We start from the raw sequence: 16,443 nt of genomic DNA on the forward strand, positions 1-16,443 counted from the left end.
CCTTTCATCTTCTCCACAGGAGGCTGCTTTTGAGTACTTCTCCAAGAGATGATCACAAAAGGATTCCTAAAACCAGGCAAGACTGCAGTGATTAGAGCCCACCTGCAACACTAGACATTAGTCTGCAAGGGAAGCACTCAGACTACAAAGTTACTCAACACAACATGCATAGCCCAATTCCACTTTAGAGTGGAAAGATCACCCTTGTAAAATGTACTGCAAGAAGCATTTCCAAATTACAGAAGTGGACCGAGGGCTTGTAACATCTGTTTCTCTGAAAACCTGGACAAGTTCATTAAGGCCCAGCATCCATTAGACAGTGCCAACGCATTTGATGGTCTGAATTCCCCTCCAGTAGCAAGGCTAAGTCCCCTTAGCCCCCCAGTTCCATTCGCGAGGCAGCAAGCGAAATAAACCATGAGCACACACACATTGTACCAAAGAACACACCAGCAAACATCGCTTTATTACACCAGTTCAGTTATCCAGACTAACCATAAAAGCTGTTTAGAAGGATGTAGACAAACAAGTCAGTGTTTTATGTATTAGGTCAAAGCTCCAGAATTGTTACCAGGGAACATATATAGAAGAATACCTAGAATACTAGGTGTTCTTCACCAGTTGTTTCAAATGTACATAAGTGGGTCTTTGGCGGGGAGGGGAGGAGGAAGGAGGTACAGTGACAGATCCTCCTCAGGTGCACCTGCTACCCCCCAAATCATGAGACAGACCCCAGAGGTTGTATTGCAAAGAGATCAGAGGGGGTGCCACAGTATTAATCAGCACAAACAGAATGGAGATTTACCAACCTGAGCCTTGCTCAGCTGGGACTACACGAGCACAACACACTGGTACGAGCTACCAAACAATCAGTTAACAGTTTGTAAGACTGGTCTAAAGCTGGAACTAGAACGACTCTGGGTGGAAAGGCATAGAAATAAATACTTGCTCAACTCAGCACTCTCTGCCCATTTACAAATTTGTCAGCATCTAGTTACACAGCCATATATTCTTCACTACCTCACAGCAGCAAAATACTATCATTTAAGAGCAGCCGTTGAGCGACTATCCACAGTACATTGTACATACTCGAGAAAGAAGCCTGATGCTACCTCTCATATTGGTCACCCTCCTCTGCACCTGCTAGGCAACTGGGGCATCCCCCGGCCCATAAACTCTGGCATCATTTGTTGAGCTCTTCAGATGCAGCCAAACTGCTTGACTAATTGAAGACTGCCCAACTGCTGAGTGCCCATTCTTTAGGGGTGGAGAGTATTTCGGTCACTCTGTAAACATGGGAGAAATGCAGATTTTGGTTGTCATTCACATACAAGACCAAAACAGATAAAAAATGCGGATGTTTGCTAGTCAGCAGCTCTGCAGGTCCTCCTGCCGCTTAAAAAGTTTGGGGTTGCACTCTCAATATTTTACTGGTGGTGTTTATGTCATTTTCTTCTGGATAAACACTTCCCTGAAAAATACCCTTTAACAGCCAGATTAGATCACAGTATTTAAAACTGATATGGTTACGGTTACGTCAGTGCCTTAGACGCCGATGCAAAGGCTTAGAGCAGAGGTTACAAAATTGATGCTTAGTGTAGCACTTACATTTTGGAATAACGACCCCCCAAAAAAATGCAGCCCAGGTTTCCAATGTCTTTTCCTAGATGCTGAGTCACCAGCAAAAAGACTGTCTAGCTTAGCCTGCAGACCTTCACTGCTACACAGTGCTCAGGGAAGAACGATGCACTTTGCCTCAGTTTGTTCTTTTGGCAGGGATGGCGGCACGTTAACAGCTATTTTGTGCGTGACTGCAGAGAACGCCTTTTTCAGATGGACTCAGGACATTGCTCAGTCTGGAGTTACCTGGCGAGGAACAGGGCAGCTCTGAAGGATGGCAGAACCTGATGTGCCCCATACAGCAGACACCAAGAATGAAACCCCTTGGTAAGTGAACTAAAAGAGCTGAGAATAAGGCAAATAACTTAAGACTGATGGAGTAACTCCCAGTTTTCTGCTTGTAATACATTTTACTCCAGGAAGCAAAGGAAAGGCAGGTTGACCTTTCTTATTTAACCTTCCCTTACATTTAAAAAATGACCAAGACTAAAAACTTAAAAAAAAAAAAAAAAAAAAAAAAAACAAAACCAAAAACAAAACAAAACTAAGGAGCAGCTATCTGTCTCCCTAGAGCTGTGATACAACATAGAACTATTGTAGGCTATTCCAGGATGTTGAAAGTCAGTTTAGAGAAAGGCAATAACCCCCATACTACAGGGGCTGTAACAGTAGTGTACTGTATTACATTCTGTGCAAGTTATGCAACTTGTTCACAAGTTTCAGTTTATCTACGTTTATCTCACTGCAGTTCTGTTAATTGGTGGCTGAACACTTTACACAATCTTACTCCACAGCTCAAGGTAACTTCAGCAGAAAAAAGATTCATTTCCTGTGTCTGGTATCTGTACACTCCAAAACAAGTGTTCCTAATGCCCAAATGTCAAAATCGAAATCTCAGTTTATTGGAAATAGATCAGCTAGATTCCCTTTGCGCTTTGTTTTAAAGCCCCTTGTCTCTAAACCTTGTTTTCAAGGAAGACGTACAACACGCTTGAATGAAGATCCCATCTCGTTGCAACGGCGTTGGTTCTGACTTCCCTCTACACAGACTTTCTCCGACTCTGCCTAGGTGTACACGAGGAGAAAGGGCGTGTATGTCAAAGTGACATCTTTTCCCCAAGAGGATTTTCACACGTTGGAAAGCTAGCAATGAAAATTACAAGTTAGGTAGGATAAGGTTGAAACTGTCCACCAGGCCAACTTGAGCACTCTGAGTTCCTTTGAGCCCTTTGTCTGTTCCTCAAAGTTTCCTCTCCCTTAGTTTGTTCCCATTTTGTTCATCCAATATTGATGAGTGTCCATCACCATTGCTCAAGCATTTGTCCTTTTCATATTTGTGCTCTTGCTTCTGCCGCCTTATCTCCTTATACCGCAGAGTGATGTCACTAAAAAGAACAGAGGTGAACCAGTGGTGTGAATAAACGATTTCAATATACAGTAAAAACAGTAAAGCAAGCCTGTTCTGGATGCAAGTGCCTTTGGGATAACTTAACCCACTTGAGTCTACTGGCTGTAAATTTCTAAAATTGCTGATGGCATTGATTCACTTGAAATTTGTGTTTCTTGCTAGTAGTCTGGCTATTATCACCTCTTTCAGAAGCATAACACAACAGCATTCTCAACAAGAGCAACCACTGCTGTTGCACAGGGCCTCCTCTATAGATAGTGTAATTCTTTCAGCCTTGTGTAGCTGGTTTTCATTTACTTGCACAGAGCAGCATCCAAACCAAACACGTTTAACTTGGCTCACTTGTTGCCGACACTGGGACAGCTCAGACCATTGCAACACAGCAGACTGTTCTTGCAATGAAGCTGTAAAACACTTTAGTCTTTTCTAATTCAGAGCACAGAAAAACCAAAACACTGATCTTGTCTGCCATCTTCACTCATCGAGGAAGACCAGGTGCAGTCAGGCACTTAACTGTTCACCTGCTTCTACAGCAACACTAACACAAGTAGTCCCACAAAGACCAAAGCTACCAGAGGCTTGATCCAGAAAGAAAAAACTGCCAGGATCATGCACAGAAAACTCCCTGCTTATTAAATAACTCTTACAGAAAACCACTGCAGCTGTAGCCATCCAAAAGAGTTGTGATCTATCTTCAGGAGGCACTGAAGGCTAATGACTGCATACATTTGAAGATGCACTGTTGAATGGATGTCCAGAACAACCCACCCTGTAAGACCCAGGCTCAACCTGAATGTAGCCCATCAAACACTGCTTACCGAATGAAAAAACGCCAGGCTGTCCAGGTGAGCACAAGTATAATCCCCAAGATCCAGCACTGGGTAATGTAGAAAGGAAGAGAAAGCGTGAGTGTATAGGGATCATACTTCACGACAATCAGAAACTCCGTGGCAGTAATAGCAGCAACCAGCCATGCCTGCTGACCCAATTTCTTATGGAACTTCCTGCAAAATAAATGCACAAATAAAACAAAGCTATTGCTGTGAAGTTAAGCATTCAGAGAAATATTCATAAAAAGACAGCTGGGGTAATAATTTCATTCATCTTGGCACAACTCTAAAAGTCTAGTTCGGATTACACACGTACTAAGGCTATGCAGGCTGAGGACTTTCATGTTGATGTTACTTAAGTTTCCTATCAGAGGCTCTGAAAACACATGAAAAGTTAAACATCATCATATGATGCAAGGAAGAATCCCAATTTTCAGGGTATTGGTAAATCCACATCAAACAATTATCTGACCAGCTTGAGATCAGCTGAGGTTCAGGGTATGGTATGAAATAGGAGCTCTGCTCCTAGATTTCCTCTGCAAACATCAAGTCACACTGCTGTAACCATATTAACCCCTATATAATTGTATTCTGAAACTTACTCTCTTCCCAAAAAGGTACTCAATGAGCTGTCACTAATGATCTCTGAACACATTTTAAAAGAAGAAAGCTTAATAACAAACAAGCAAGATAATGAAAGATGCAAGGACAGCGTTTCACTTCTAGGACAACACAACCTTGGGGCAAATACGTGATTAATATTTAATCCCCAGGGTTTGTTTTTAAGCAGTACCAGACAAGTCAATGAGAAGCTGCAGTGCTACGTACAAGTCTAGTGAAGGACTCATCAATCAGTAACGCTAGAAATTAAACTGCAGTAGAATCAAGACATCTATTCAGAGGCTCTACTTGCAGAAGGAGAGATTGGAAGTATACCATCTTTTGGGTCACCTATTCCTGCATGGCAAATACATAAAACCAAAATACCTATAGGCTGCCTTTCAGGAAACCTCTTTACCCTCACAGGTAACAGCCTATTGCTAGAAACCTAGGTAAGTTGCTTGATCTAAACAAGCCAGATCCTCCACTTCTTGACCTGGTCTGCTCATGTCATTTCTAGACTTGACTTTTTACAGCTTACTGACCTGACAGGGCAGATGATTCATGTGTCAATAATCAAATGGGATTCTGTTTGGGCAACAGAACAAGCCCTTTTTTTATGCATTGGATTGCACTGAAATCCTGCCCACCACAGCACCACTGGTGCATGCAGATGTGCTATCCAACAGCACAGTCAAGTACCTCACTTCCTGCTTGGTAGACTAAATTTTTGTTCTTCCATCACCCATCTTCTGAATCTAAAATTGGATTTTATTCCCATTAGAGGAAAGAACCAAGAGAAAGCTACCAGAAGTTTTATGTATTTTTTTCCTTTTCTTTCTCAAAGGCATGATTTACTTAAACGTTTCCTGAAATGCAACTGATTTGAATCAAGGAAGACTGAACTTGAGAAAAGAAATACCCTCAACCATCATAATCACCAACTGTTTCACCAGCAAGCACACACAACTAACTTTTCTCAACAGCCTTTGGATTGTATTTTACTTAAAAACCACACAAAGAAGCAGTTTGGTGCACCTTCCTGTTAGCCCTAAACCTACTACCTTAACTGATCATTGTATCTCTGAAGATGCCTGAGATAAACCATGCAAATAGAAGCACCACCAACTAAACTTAAAGGTGGCTGTTCTTTTTGCCTTCTATTACTCTTTATTCTGCCTTTATTCTACATGTCTCTGCTTTAATTGCAAGGCGCATCTATTCTGCAGAGTGCCTTGCCCTCTCACATAACCATAGTGTATTCTGAAGTACATTTTCCTACCAGGTCCTTTCTCTTTTGTCCAGCTAACTGTGTTATTCCATTCCTACCACAGCATAAGATGCAAAGTGAAACACGTCCAGGAAGAATTCCGTGTAAAGTGGCAGAACTACTGGGGCAGGACAGAGGAGATGGGGAGCAAAGCGATATAACAAATCTACAGAGGGCTGGGGAGAGAGGGATGGACATGTTAAGATGACCTCTGCAGTACTTCTAGGGCATTGCAGCAATGGGAAATTCTAGTCTGGTCTATGACCACTGTGATGTATAGCCTCCTGTCTGGCTGAGGCACTGATTTAGTAAGTGCTGTGATATTCAGCAGCCACGTAAGCTCTTTGGGCCATATTTTCTTGCCGGTTTTGCCACACAGTGGATGAAAGAGAAGCCACCTAACAAATCCCTGATTAGGATTTCCTTAGAGAGTAGCTGCTCTGCTAACGCTTCCCTCTGCTAGGCAGAGAAACAAGCCTGCCCGACACCCTGCCACCTCCAGCTGGTATACTGCCCAGTTCACACACATTCAAACAGGCCCCAGACATCTCCAATAGTGCTGGGGCAGAGGGAGCTGCGACTACACATTTGCTCCCAGTTTCTCCTCCCCTCTTCTCATCAGATGCCAGCAGCTGCACTGGGGAGAACATCCTTCCTTTAGCAGGTGTTTTCCTGTTGCTCAGACATTATCTGCTCCACTGCATCCCCTTGGATTCTCAGTATCTGGGAAGGCATCTAAGCACAGAGAGCAAACAGAGCTTCTCTCCCCTCTCCTGAATCCAGGGGAGTCATTGCAAGTCAAGCACACAAACCACACAGTTTCTTAAACATGAGGCCAGAGAGTCATATTTGACACCAATGCGTAAGTTCAAACTACACAAAATCATCCAAATACACTGGAAAAAAATATGATGCAGTAAATCAAGTGTAGGTTATTGCTGATGCAGATGGGATGAGCGCATTCAATTTTGAAAAGTATCCTGCCTAGACCAACTCAGATGAAAGGACTTCAGAAACTGCTCCAGGTGGTTCATCTGGTATGACAGATTAAATGGGCAGAAACTAGCCTTAACACATGGATAGAGAGAAAAAGTGAAACAGCAAAGCTCTCACTGTGAACTCAAGCTATTCAGATGACTAGGTTAGCTTTCTGCTTTGCTGATCTGCTTCCTCATTTGCTATTGTTTTCTTTCACTAGCTTATGACAGCACACTGACAGAAGAATTAAAGGTAACGCCAACAGAAGAGCTGTGCAGAAGTTAAAGCTGCTGAGGAAGAAAGTTGGTTTCCTGCCCTTCTGCTCATGAAAGATTTTAAAGAAAAGTCCTTTTTTTATTTGATGAATGAGATTAAAATTCATGGCCTCAATGCAGACTCCTTGGAAGAGATGTGAAGACTAGGAACCAGGAAGATATGACAAGGTCAAATGCTACACAGACTCTTACATCAAGACATTTCTGGTCAGGAATATTTCACACAGCCAGTCCTCAAGAACTCAGAGGCAGCATGTCAATCACAATAGCAGTGTGGTATGTAAGAGCTGGAGAACAGCTTCAAGAACCACCCCTCTTCTTGGACTATTTCAATTCTAGATACTTTATTGTCACCATGCTCAGATCAAGAATTGTCTGCAGATACTAAGAATCCTGAATAAGAAAAAAAGTCTTCATATTTGAACTTCACTACTTTCTAGACTAAATATTGCAAGGTTAGCTGAAAAGATCTAATGAGTTTACCTCAGACAATCTCGTCACTACCAGACAAGGCAATGAGCCATATTTCTGACAAGGAGGGTTAATGGAATATTCCAACCTTTGTCCATTAAGTTGAGCATTTCCAAAAGGAAAAGGTCAGGAAGGTTTCTCATATGCTGTTAGCTGGGAGCCTCTGGTACAGCCTGCTCTCCCCCAGCAGCTTCTCCCTACAACACAACACAACAGGAAGAATCCGGCATGGTTCCTTGGTTCAAAATTATGTGCAAGTGAAAATACACCCAGCTAAGTTGGTAAAACAGGGGTAGATTACCTCTGCTTGGATGACCTGAAGTGCACAAAGGAATTGAAGTCCAGTTGCAAAAGCCTTCGCAGAGAAGATAATAGGTAAGACCAGATGCTAGTTTCTGCCATTTTGCATGAACAGCCTGATGAGGTCAGCTCTGTGGTGCATCAAGCAGAGCCATGTACCTCAGAAGTGAGCAGGCTAGTCACCCTACCCACCAAGAGAAACAGAACAGCAGGTGGTGGTGGCAATGATAAAGACATGCAGTTCAGGATGAGTCTCTGCTTGCTGGATTAACTTCTCCAGCTCATTGAAAGAATGGCAACAAACTGAATCAGCAATGAAGCACCAGTGACTGATGATTCTCCTAAATTTCAATGTTATGCCATGTGGTTGAACAGAGGGCAAAGGAGTTTTTCCAACCCAAACACGAGGACCAGAAGATTGTGAATGGTGCTAAGGAGAGGAGCTCACCAGTGAGAGGCAGAGACCTCTTCTTACCTTTGAGTTGGAGGCACGTCCCAAACCAGTAGGTCCGACACCAAAGGCAGGGGCAGCCTGCCACTGCTGAATGTCCTGAAATCCGACTAAGCAATGTGGGTTGACCCTTCTTCCCAGTTCTAGGAGTCAAAGCCTTGCAAGGGAAACTGATCTTCATAGAATGTTGGAACCCTAAATTCTGAACACAGACACTTTTTGTGTTGGTCAATGACAGACAATGAACATCCCTTGAAGCCAGATGTGGTCTTAGACTTAAGATGTGGGCTCAGGCAATTTGTGACATTACTACTAAAACTTAAAAGAAAACGTGATTTTGAGAACAAAGCTTTCTCAGGTCTTACATGGTCTGCAGAAACAAAAGCAGCAAGGACAAATATGATGCTTAAGTAGGAACAGTCTGAAAGTACATGCACTGTTGTGTACGGGTGCACTTTGCCTTCAATACACTTTGCTATAAAGGGTCCTCTGATCTGCAAGAGGATGCCACAAGAGCTCCAGAGGACCAGGGACCAGTTGGAAGAATTGCTCAAGAAAAGAAGCGCCTTTAAGAAAAGGGTTTTTTTTTTTAGTTTGGGCCCTGTTGTCCTTAGAAGGTACGTCTAAGGACTGTAGTTCCTGGCTATCAACCTGAAAGTGGAGTTCAGTACTCCTCTGCCCACAAGCCAGTGGCACTCCAGCTAATTTACGCATTACATTCTCAAAAGAGTGATCATTTATTAAAAACTGACGTTAAAAACAGTGCACATAGAATGCCCTTAACAACAGCTGTTCTCTAACCAGATGTAGTCAGAATTTTACCTCCAAAACAAAAGAACACAAAGTAGATGCTTTGGGATTAGGTCTTTTTGTCCCCAAGAAGCTGAACTCTTTCCCTGAGATGGATGCCAACAAGCTGGAGCAAATTCAAAACAAAGCAAGTGAAGCTTGACATGGTATATACACAAGAGGACTGGCTTACGGGTCATCCATGAAGTCGTAGATCTCCCTCATAGCCACACCTCCCACATTGACAAAAAAGACAAGTCGTAACAGGACCAAGTAGTGTTCTGGTGGCATCCAAAGGACAAACTTCAAGTAAAATGTGTTCAGCTCTGCCAATAAAAACTGAGAAAAAGGACATTTTAATTACATTCAGAAGACTTCACTGAATGAAGCCTGGAATCTCCCTCTCTCCCTGCATGAATCCCCCCACCATTTCTCTAACACCACAAAGCCCTACTCAGTATTACTGAGCACACTATCATCAGTTGCAATAATGACCAAGAACAGCTGGGTTTTTAAAATTTTTCTGTGTGTTGGAAGAGGTATTAAAAAAAACCACAACAGAAACCTGGACAAGCACTACCTCTAATTTTGAACAAGTTTATTGGGAGTTTGAAGTACCTGCAGAACTACTGATGACAAATCCTAAAAGCAACCACTTGTCCTTTCACTATCATCTAAAATCTGACTGAGGGAACCCCAAAATAACAAGAGGCATAAACAGTATATCCTGGGTTTTTTTGTTTGGTTCGTTTTTTTACAAAGTTATGCAAACATCACTGCCAAAGCCAGCTTAGGAGAATTGGTTATACATTTATAGCAAGATGTTCTCAGGTGAGCTGCCCTGGCAATGTGATTAAGTGAGCAAGTAGACACAAGTTTCTCACTTCAAAAGAAATGATAACAAATGGCATTAAGCATTGTTTAATCCAAAGGAGTGAGCCAATACCTGAAGCTGCTTATAAACTGTCAGCTGAAGCTAGGCTTTGCTAAAAGAAAAATTATTATACCAAAGCCTAGTATAAATTCAATGGAATCTCTCGGTTGCAAAATCTGCTCCAGCACCTAAAACCCAATTTCGTAAGGGTGCAAAAAGTTGGGAGCATGCACACAGTAACCATTTGGAGAAACATGTTAATTTTATTTATGTAGGCACATTTCCTTTACTTCTATAAACTATGGGAACCTCAGCAAGTCTGTTGTGCTATGTGAACTTGGCAAATGTTTTATGTAGCGGAAATCAGGTGATGTGAACTTGTATTCAACTGACTGAGTTTGCAAACTGCCTGGCACTCGCTGCTGGCACTGCTGTATGCTGCTTGCTTACTTACAGACAGCACATTGTTCCTGAAGCACACTCAGGTCTGAAATTTGACATCAGCATAAAATGCAGGGTTATTATGAGAGAGAGAGGAGCGGTGGTGGCTTGCCAAGCTCACTAATGTGTCCCACTCAGCAAACTGTAATAGGGAGCTTCACTGGACAGACCCAAAATAAACCACCACCATATTTCATATTCCACATTATTTCAAGATGCTTAAAGGTATGCCGTTCTAGCATCTGTTAAAAAATACACACTTATGTCCTGTACCAAAGCAGTTATACAGAAACTGGTTAATGCCCATTGTCTCTGGAATCACTAGAAGTGTCACAAGTTTTTAAGTTAAACTTCACAGTTGCTGAAATGAAGCAAGTTTGAGTTGCCCAAAACTGAGCCAAGTGACATCCCATGGATAGCACAAAGGCCAAAGTCCCCCAGCTGACAAGAGGCAGGAGTGGGGTAAAAGCACTTAAACTGCCAAGTTTATCCTCCCTATCAGTGTCATGTGTATGACACCTGTGACTGTGAAATGGAAGTTATGAATTCAAGATGTTACATTCCCATAATACAGACTCAGCCACTCAGATGGCTAGACGAAGGAGGCAAGACTGTCAAGTTGCTGTGGCTGCTGGAGAAGCCAACTTTCTCTTTTTTCTAAATGGGGGAGCTAGTTTACCTGAACTGCTCAAGCTTGATACTGTTAACGCCACCAGGTGCTACGTGTTCAGTGAAACAAAAATTAAAAAAAATAATAACCTGGGATAATTGAATTATTTAAGTCCGTATAAAAATATTATCCGAGGGAAAACTGTGCACTTTGGGAGCTGTGCTGCCCAGAGCTAACAAAGAGAAGCCTAAAGCTTTGGTTAAAGACCTCTCTAACTGTAATTATGATATGTATCTGCTTAAGACTGAAACAAGCCATTTTCACCCAAAGCCAATGTTTTTGGTAGCAGCAGTTACATGCTGAATTACAAGTAGATCACAGTTTATATTGCTTACATTGCCAATCAACACTGTTCAGCAAGAACAAATATTTATGCAATGAATCTGTGAACTGTACCAGACACATGGAAACAGACACTGAATCCTGCAGGATTCAGAAGTGATCTCTTCCAGCTTCAACTAAAGAAACATCACCATGTCAAGAGTTTCAGCCTAAGTTATCATTTGTACAATTGCTTGAGTGTTACAAAACATTAAATCAAATGGTAGAGAAAAGACAGAGAAGTTTCCTTACTACAAAGATTATGCCACAAACTGCTAGCCATCTGCGTAAGCTGGATGCTGGCTTCCACTCAAATTTGACCCAGCTATACGGGGTGAACTGGAAGACAATTCTCTTCATTTTACCTCTGAAAAAAAGCAGAACACATTCTTACAATTTTAAGAAACAGCACATAAGAGACATCTACTAACATTTCCATTTGAGAAACTAATTCACATATGCAAAATGCCTTAATTTACTCCATAAAAATTACTGCTTAATGAAATTAACATTCTGAGTTAGAGAAGCCTGTTATTTGGACTACCATTTTAAACTTTAATATACCACACCCATTGTAGTAAGCAGTTCCTCAGTTCTGCTCTGCTCAGCAAAGGGTAGTTCAGAAAAGGACAGTTCATTACTGGTACAAGACTACAAGGGTTTTATTAAATTTTAAGTTTCAGTGTCCCAATTACTATGAAGTTCTGATTACTAGGGAATGCATTATTTGCACAAGGACCAAACAGATCCTTCCTGTGGATTAGAAAGTATGATCCCAACTTGGATTCCTGCATTGCCTTTAACAATTTCATTGAATAAGCTCATTTCCACAAGATGCCCTCACTCCTAGACATCAGGCATCAACGATTTCATTCACAAGTTAAATAGAACTCTCATAACAAGCTTCCATGCAGTAATAAGTTACTAGATACTTGAGTCATCTAAACACACATGAATTCTTTAATTCACATTAACCCTAACAGAACAACCCTTCAACAACCAAGATCTTTAACATGGGCCCAAACTTTGTGCCATGCTACTGCTTGCAGAGTTACTTTCTACATCAACTTACTTGTATGTAGGAATGTTCCAAAGTCCTTGCCATTTGTATGTTTTCAAAGAAAGCCAAGACAGAGTCTTCATCCCACAGTAAATTCCTAATCCATTACATAAGATCACATCCATTATCCACTGAAAGGAGAAAAACACAGTGATGCTGGAGAAGAAACACGAAAGGTTGTAAAGGGGAAGATACTATAGGTACAGAAACACAGACACACTCTCAGTCACAAAGACTGAACATCCCCACGGAAGAGAGATGCATGAACTGTCAGTAGAAAGAATCTCAGCTACCCAAGCCTACTCAAATAAAGCAAAAGTATTCTACATATGATGGCTGTTGATTCTCTTTTGCTGTATTCATTCTGCTACAGAACAGACTTCTTCCTACTTACTCTCAGCTCAACTCCAGTCTTAAGTGATAACTTTAGAAACACACCAAAAACCCCCATCTGAACAGGTTCCTATGGACTGGTTTTTACTATGCCCAATAACTTAACATACTCTTTAAGCTTCAGGCTGCCTCCTAAAGAAATGACTTATATCCAGGCTCAAGATGTGAAATTAAACAAGTGATTTCTCCCCATGCTCTGTCTTATGGCCAAGCATTAATTCTAGAGATGGAGCTCTTGAGCTGAAAAAAACCTGGCTGTCCTCTGGATTAAAAGAAGCAGAGCACAGAGTGTTAATTTTGTAAGAAGCTTTTTTGAAGGCAAAATAGCTTTACTAGATGTCTTTATACATAATGCATTTATTTTTATAAATACAACCACGTAGCAAATCATTACAAGCTTGGGAAAGAGCTTGTACTTTAAGTATAAAAACAAGCCAAAATAATGTTAAGAACCATAGCTGTGTGCCCTGAATGTAGATAATTTTGATCACTCTCGTAACCAATTTACATTTCATAGGAAAATTTAAAAAAAGTGTCACTTTAAGCTACAGAGCTTGTTTTTTTTTTTCCATAGAGATACTACTAGATCACAGTAGTCACTCTGGCTTGAAAAAATAGACACAAGCAGTATTTTAGGACAAGAATGGCTACAGACTATCATGTGCAAAGACCATACAGCTTTTCAGTAAGGCCAAATGTTTATCTTTTAAAACCTTTTTATAAGCCACACCAGAAATTGTAAACACAGTAATGTTTACTGTTTTCAGAAAACAGTGAAGGTAGGTTTGCACAGAAGGAAGACCTAGACACAAATTGCACTGAGTCTGTGTGTTGTTTTTTTTTTTTTTAACAGGCAAAAAAAAATCACCATCTGAAACTTTATAAACAATGTTTTACCTTTCTCTTAATTTCAGATCTTATGGTTTGTACCATCACCAAATATCTGAAAATGTTCAGGTAAAGCTTTAGATTCTTTCTCTGGTGTGAAATGAACCAAAACAAGTATTTAACTACATGCAACAGTTTGAAAACATGCAAAATTATACAAACAGTGACAAATGTATTACAAACAACACAGAGAAGCACCAATGCTCCTGAGCTGCAGTAGTCACACATACATCTTTGGCCACATGCACATGATATAATTTAATTCTCACCACCTCCTACCCCCTCCCGTTAAAATATATACTTCCATTTAGACAAATGTATCATGATCTATGCAGTACATACGTGATCCCACCAACATTCACTGAAGTTTGGAAGCTGGTGTTCCAGACTGTACTCCAGAAACTCAAACATTACACTGATGATCATACACATCCACCAGTCTCGAATCATCAATGTCTATATAAAGGGAGAAAAAAAAAAATCTTTCAAATATCCACAAGAGTTGCACAACATACTAAAAACCACTACAAAAATGAATACTTGCACACCAGACTGAGTAGAACCAGACACCACTTACACTAAAGCCCTTTAGAAATCTAAATAAAGGAGAACTCCATAAATACTTGTCCTGGTTTCAGCTGGGATAGAGGCACTGCTCTGATTTACAGTTTTGCAACAGTGTATGGAAAAATTATTACCTTTTTTCCTATTTTTAAAACTGATCACATAAGGGATATGAGATTAACCCTTCTGGACTCTGAACACAGAGGACACACATGGTGTGCTTTGTTTACTGGTTATTTCTACAGTTGAGTATCTTGTCTCCAGCATCCAGAAAAGGATCAGGAAACTCATGAAATTCTTATTTTTATCACGTGATAGTCTAGTAAAGCCAAATGCTCACAGGCCTCTAAACTTATCAAGTATGCAGCACAACAGACAAGAAAGACACTGAAAAGTATGGATGATTACATTAATACCATTACATGAAAGAATAAAGGCAGGCAAGATGGGATACAGAAGGAAGAAAGTTAGTTAAATGAATGGAATTACTGGGTGCTCGACCATCACAGGTAGCATCATTCTAATGCTGCTCAAAAAAGGCTTTTCAGAGTCTGCTTAATGCAAACTTTAAAAAAAGTCACCTGCACTAAATCTCAGCCCTAACTACGCTGGGACACCTGAGTCTACTTTATACCAGCTAGCAGCTTGTCAGGGTGAGCACTGAAGAGCAGCATCTTCTTCCACATTCAGCATAAGGATTCAGCTGAGCTGCAGTCCTAGAACATACATATCATCCAGGCTTACTCTCAAAACAAGGGAAGAGATTTGTGGTAACACTTTATTTCATATTTGTAAGTGGATAAGAGCACAGAGAGCCTGTACATATGGTCTGCTGCCTGGGAACTCAACTGTGCATGCAAATCCTCAGCAGCATGGCTAGATGGAAGGTGGCAACCCCAAACATGCTAGTACCGATTCTGCAGAAGTAAATGTAGCTTGGTGTTGATCGCCTCAACCAGAAGATGGAAAAATATGATAAGCATTATCACACGTTAGTCTGACAACATGTGATCTAAATGACTCCAAAGCAAACAGGGAGGCCCACAATAATTTCTGATGAATGAGGCACATTAATTCTCAATATTGCCATTCTGGTGCTTTGAGATAGAAATAGCTTAAGAGTCTGTTACTCAAACCAGATTTAAAAAAAAAAAAAGAAGAAAAAAGGAAAAACCCAAACACATGCTCATCTCTGTTTATGAAGACAACATACTCAAATTCCAGCTTTTTATAGAAAAAAAAAAATGTTAACTGACAAATAAGAAATATAGCAGCTAGTTTACTTGAAGGAAAGCTTGAAGCTTAGCGGCACAGAAGTAAACACCTTGTGGAGCATGCTGGGCTCTTCAAATCAGACTGCAGGTTGACAAGACGACATACCATCTCAAGCATTTCTGCAGGAACAGTCTCTTTAATAAAAACTATGCTTCCTCCAGACCAAGACAGATAATAGCTTGATTGAGTAGACTGGCATATTGATTTCTATCCCATTCTAGTTCCTCAGGAATGTGTTACTACTCCCCTTATGTCTTCTTACCAGGCTCTCTCTATTTCAGTGTTTTTTCCTCAGTATGACATTATTTGTAAAAATAAATACAGAATGTAACTGAAATGCTGTTTTGATATTTAAGTTTCTAATGTAATTCTCTTGGATGAAGAAGATCCAAGTTTCTCCAAATGTACAATTCTGTATACTAATAGAACAAGCCACTGACAAGTTGATCTGAAATCAAAGTCTCCCCATGCCTACCATACTCATCTTTTGGTTATGGGGGCAGGGGGGGGAAACAGACCAAAACAAAATGCTCATAGGAAGACATCTGCACTTTCGAAATGGAAAACCAAAACAACAGTTGTACCTTATTTTTAAAACGGCCTGAGCTTTTTCAGTTTATTATTTATGGTGGTCTTCTAAGTTTAAAAAACCAAACAAGGTGTGCAGGGCAAAATAAGTTAGCTAGTAAATTTGCTCAGGTTAAAAAAAGGCTAATATGTAGACCAAAGTAATCAGCAAAACATGTGTTGAATGTGTTCTGCCAGACAAGCACAACTGGAATTCCTTCCACAGTTGGTTGATACTGACTAGGAAAGTAAATGGGTAATAGTTTAATTCTTGTTAACAATTTAAAATCCTGATTTAGATGCCACTGGGAAAAGCCTGCCTTAGAATAGTAGTAGTATATCATCACGCATTTATGTCTGGGTAACAGTAGACTTTCACTGCCTTCTCTAAACACTGT

The 16,443-nt window shown here is 40.7% G+C and overlaps 1 protein-coding gene across 4 annotated transcripts in view; it reads right to left on the bottom strand.

Moving 5' to 3' along the window:
• Positions 1-435: 435 nt before the first annotated feature.
• PTDSS2 (phosphatidylserine synthase 2) overlaps positions 436-16,443 on the bottom strand; it is a 43,518-nt gene continuing 27,510 nt past the window's right edge. For all 4 annotated transcript variants that reach the window (XM_030038838.1, XM_030038839.2, XM_030038841.1 and 1 more), the window contains exons 7-12: positions 13,982-14,095; positions 12,371-12,489; positions 11,551-11,665; positions 9,186-9,331; positions 3,847-4,032; positions 436-3,005 (exon numbers count right to left, since the gene is read on the bottom strand). In XM_030038838.1, the coding sequence (XP_029894698.1) occupies positions 2,861-3,005; positions 3,847-4,032; positions 9,186-9,331; positions 11,551-11,665; positions 12,371-12,489; positions 13,982-14,095 (825 nt within the window). In that variant the 3' untranslated portion in view covers positions 436-2,860. The remainder of the gene's footprint in view (positions 3,006-3,846; positions 4,033-9,185; positions 9,332-11,550; positions 11,666-12,370; positions 12,490-13,981; positions 14,096-16,443) is intronic.

Source organism: Aquila chrysaetos, chromosome 16 (assembly GCF_900496995.4).
Source record: "Aquila chrysaetos chrysaetos chromosome 16, bAquChr1.4, whole genome shotgun sequence".
Lineage (NCBI taxonomy): Eukaryota > Metazoa > Chordata > Aves > Accipitriformes > Accipitridae > Aquila > Aquila chrysaetos.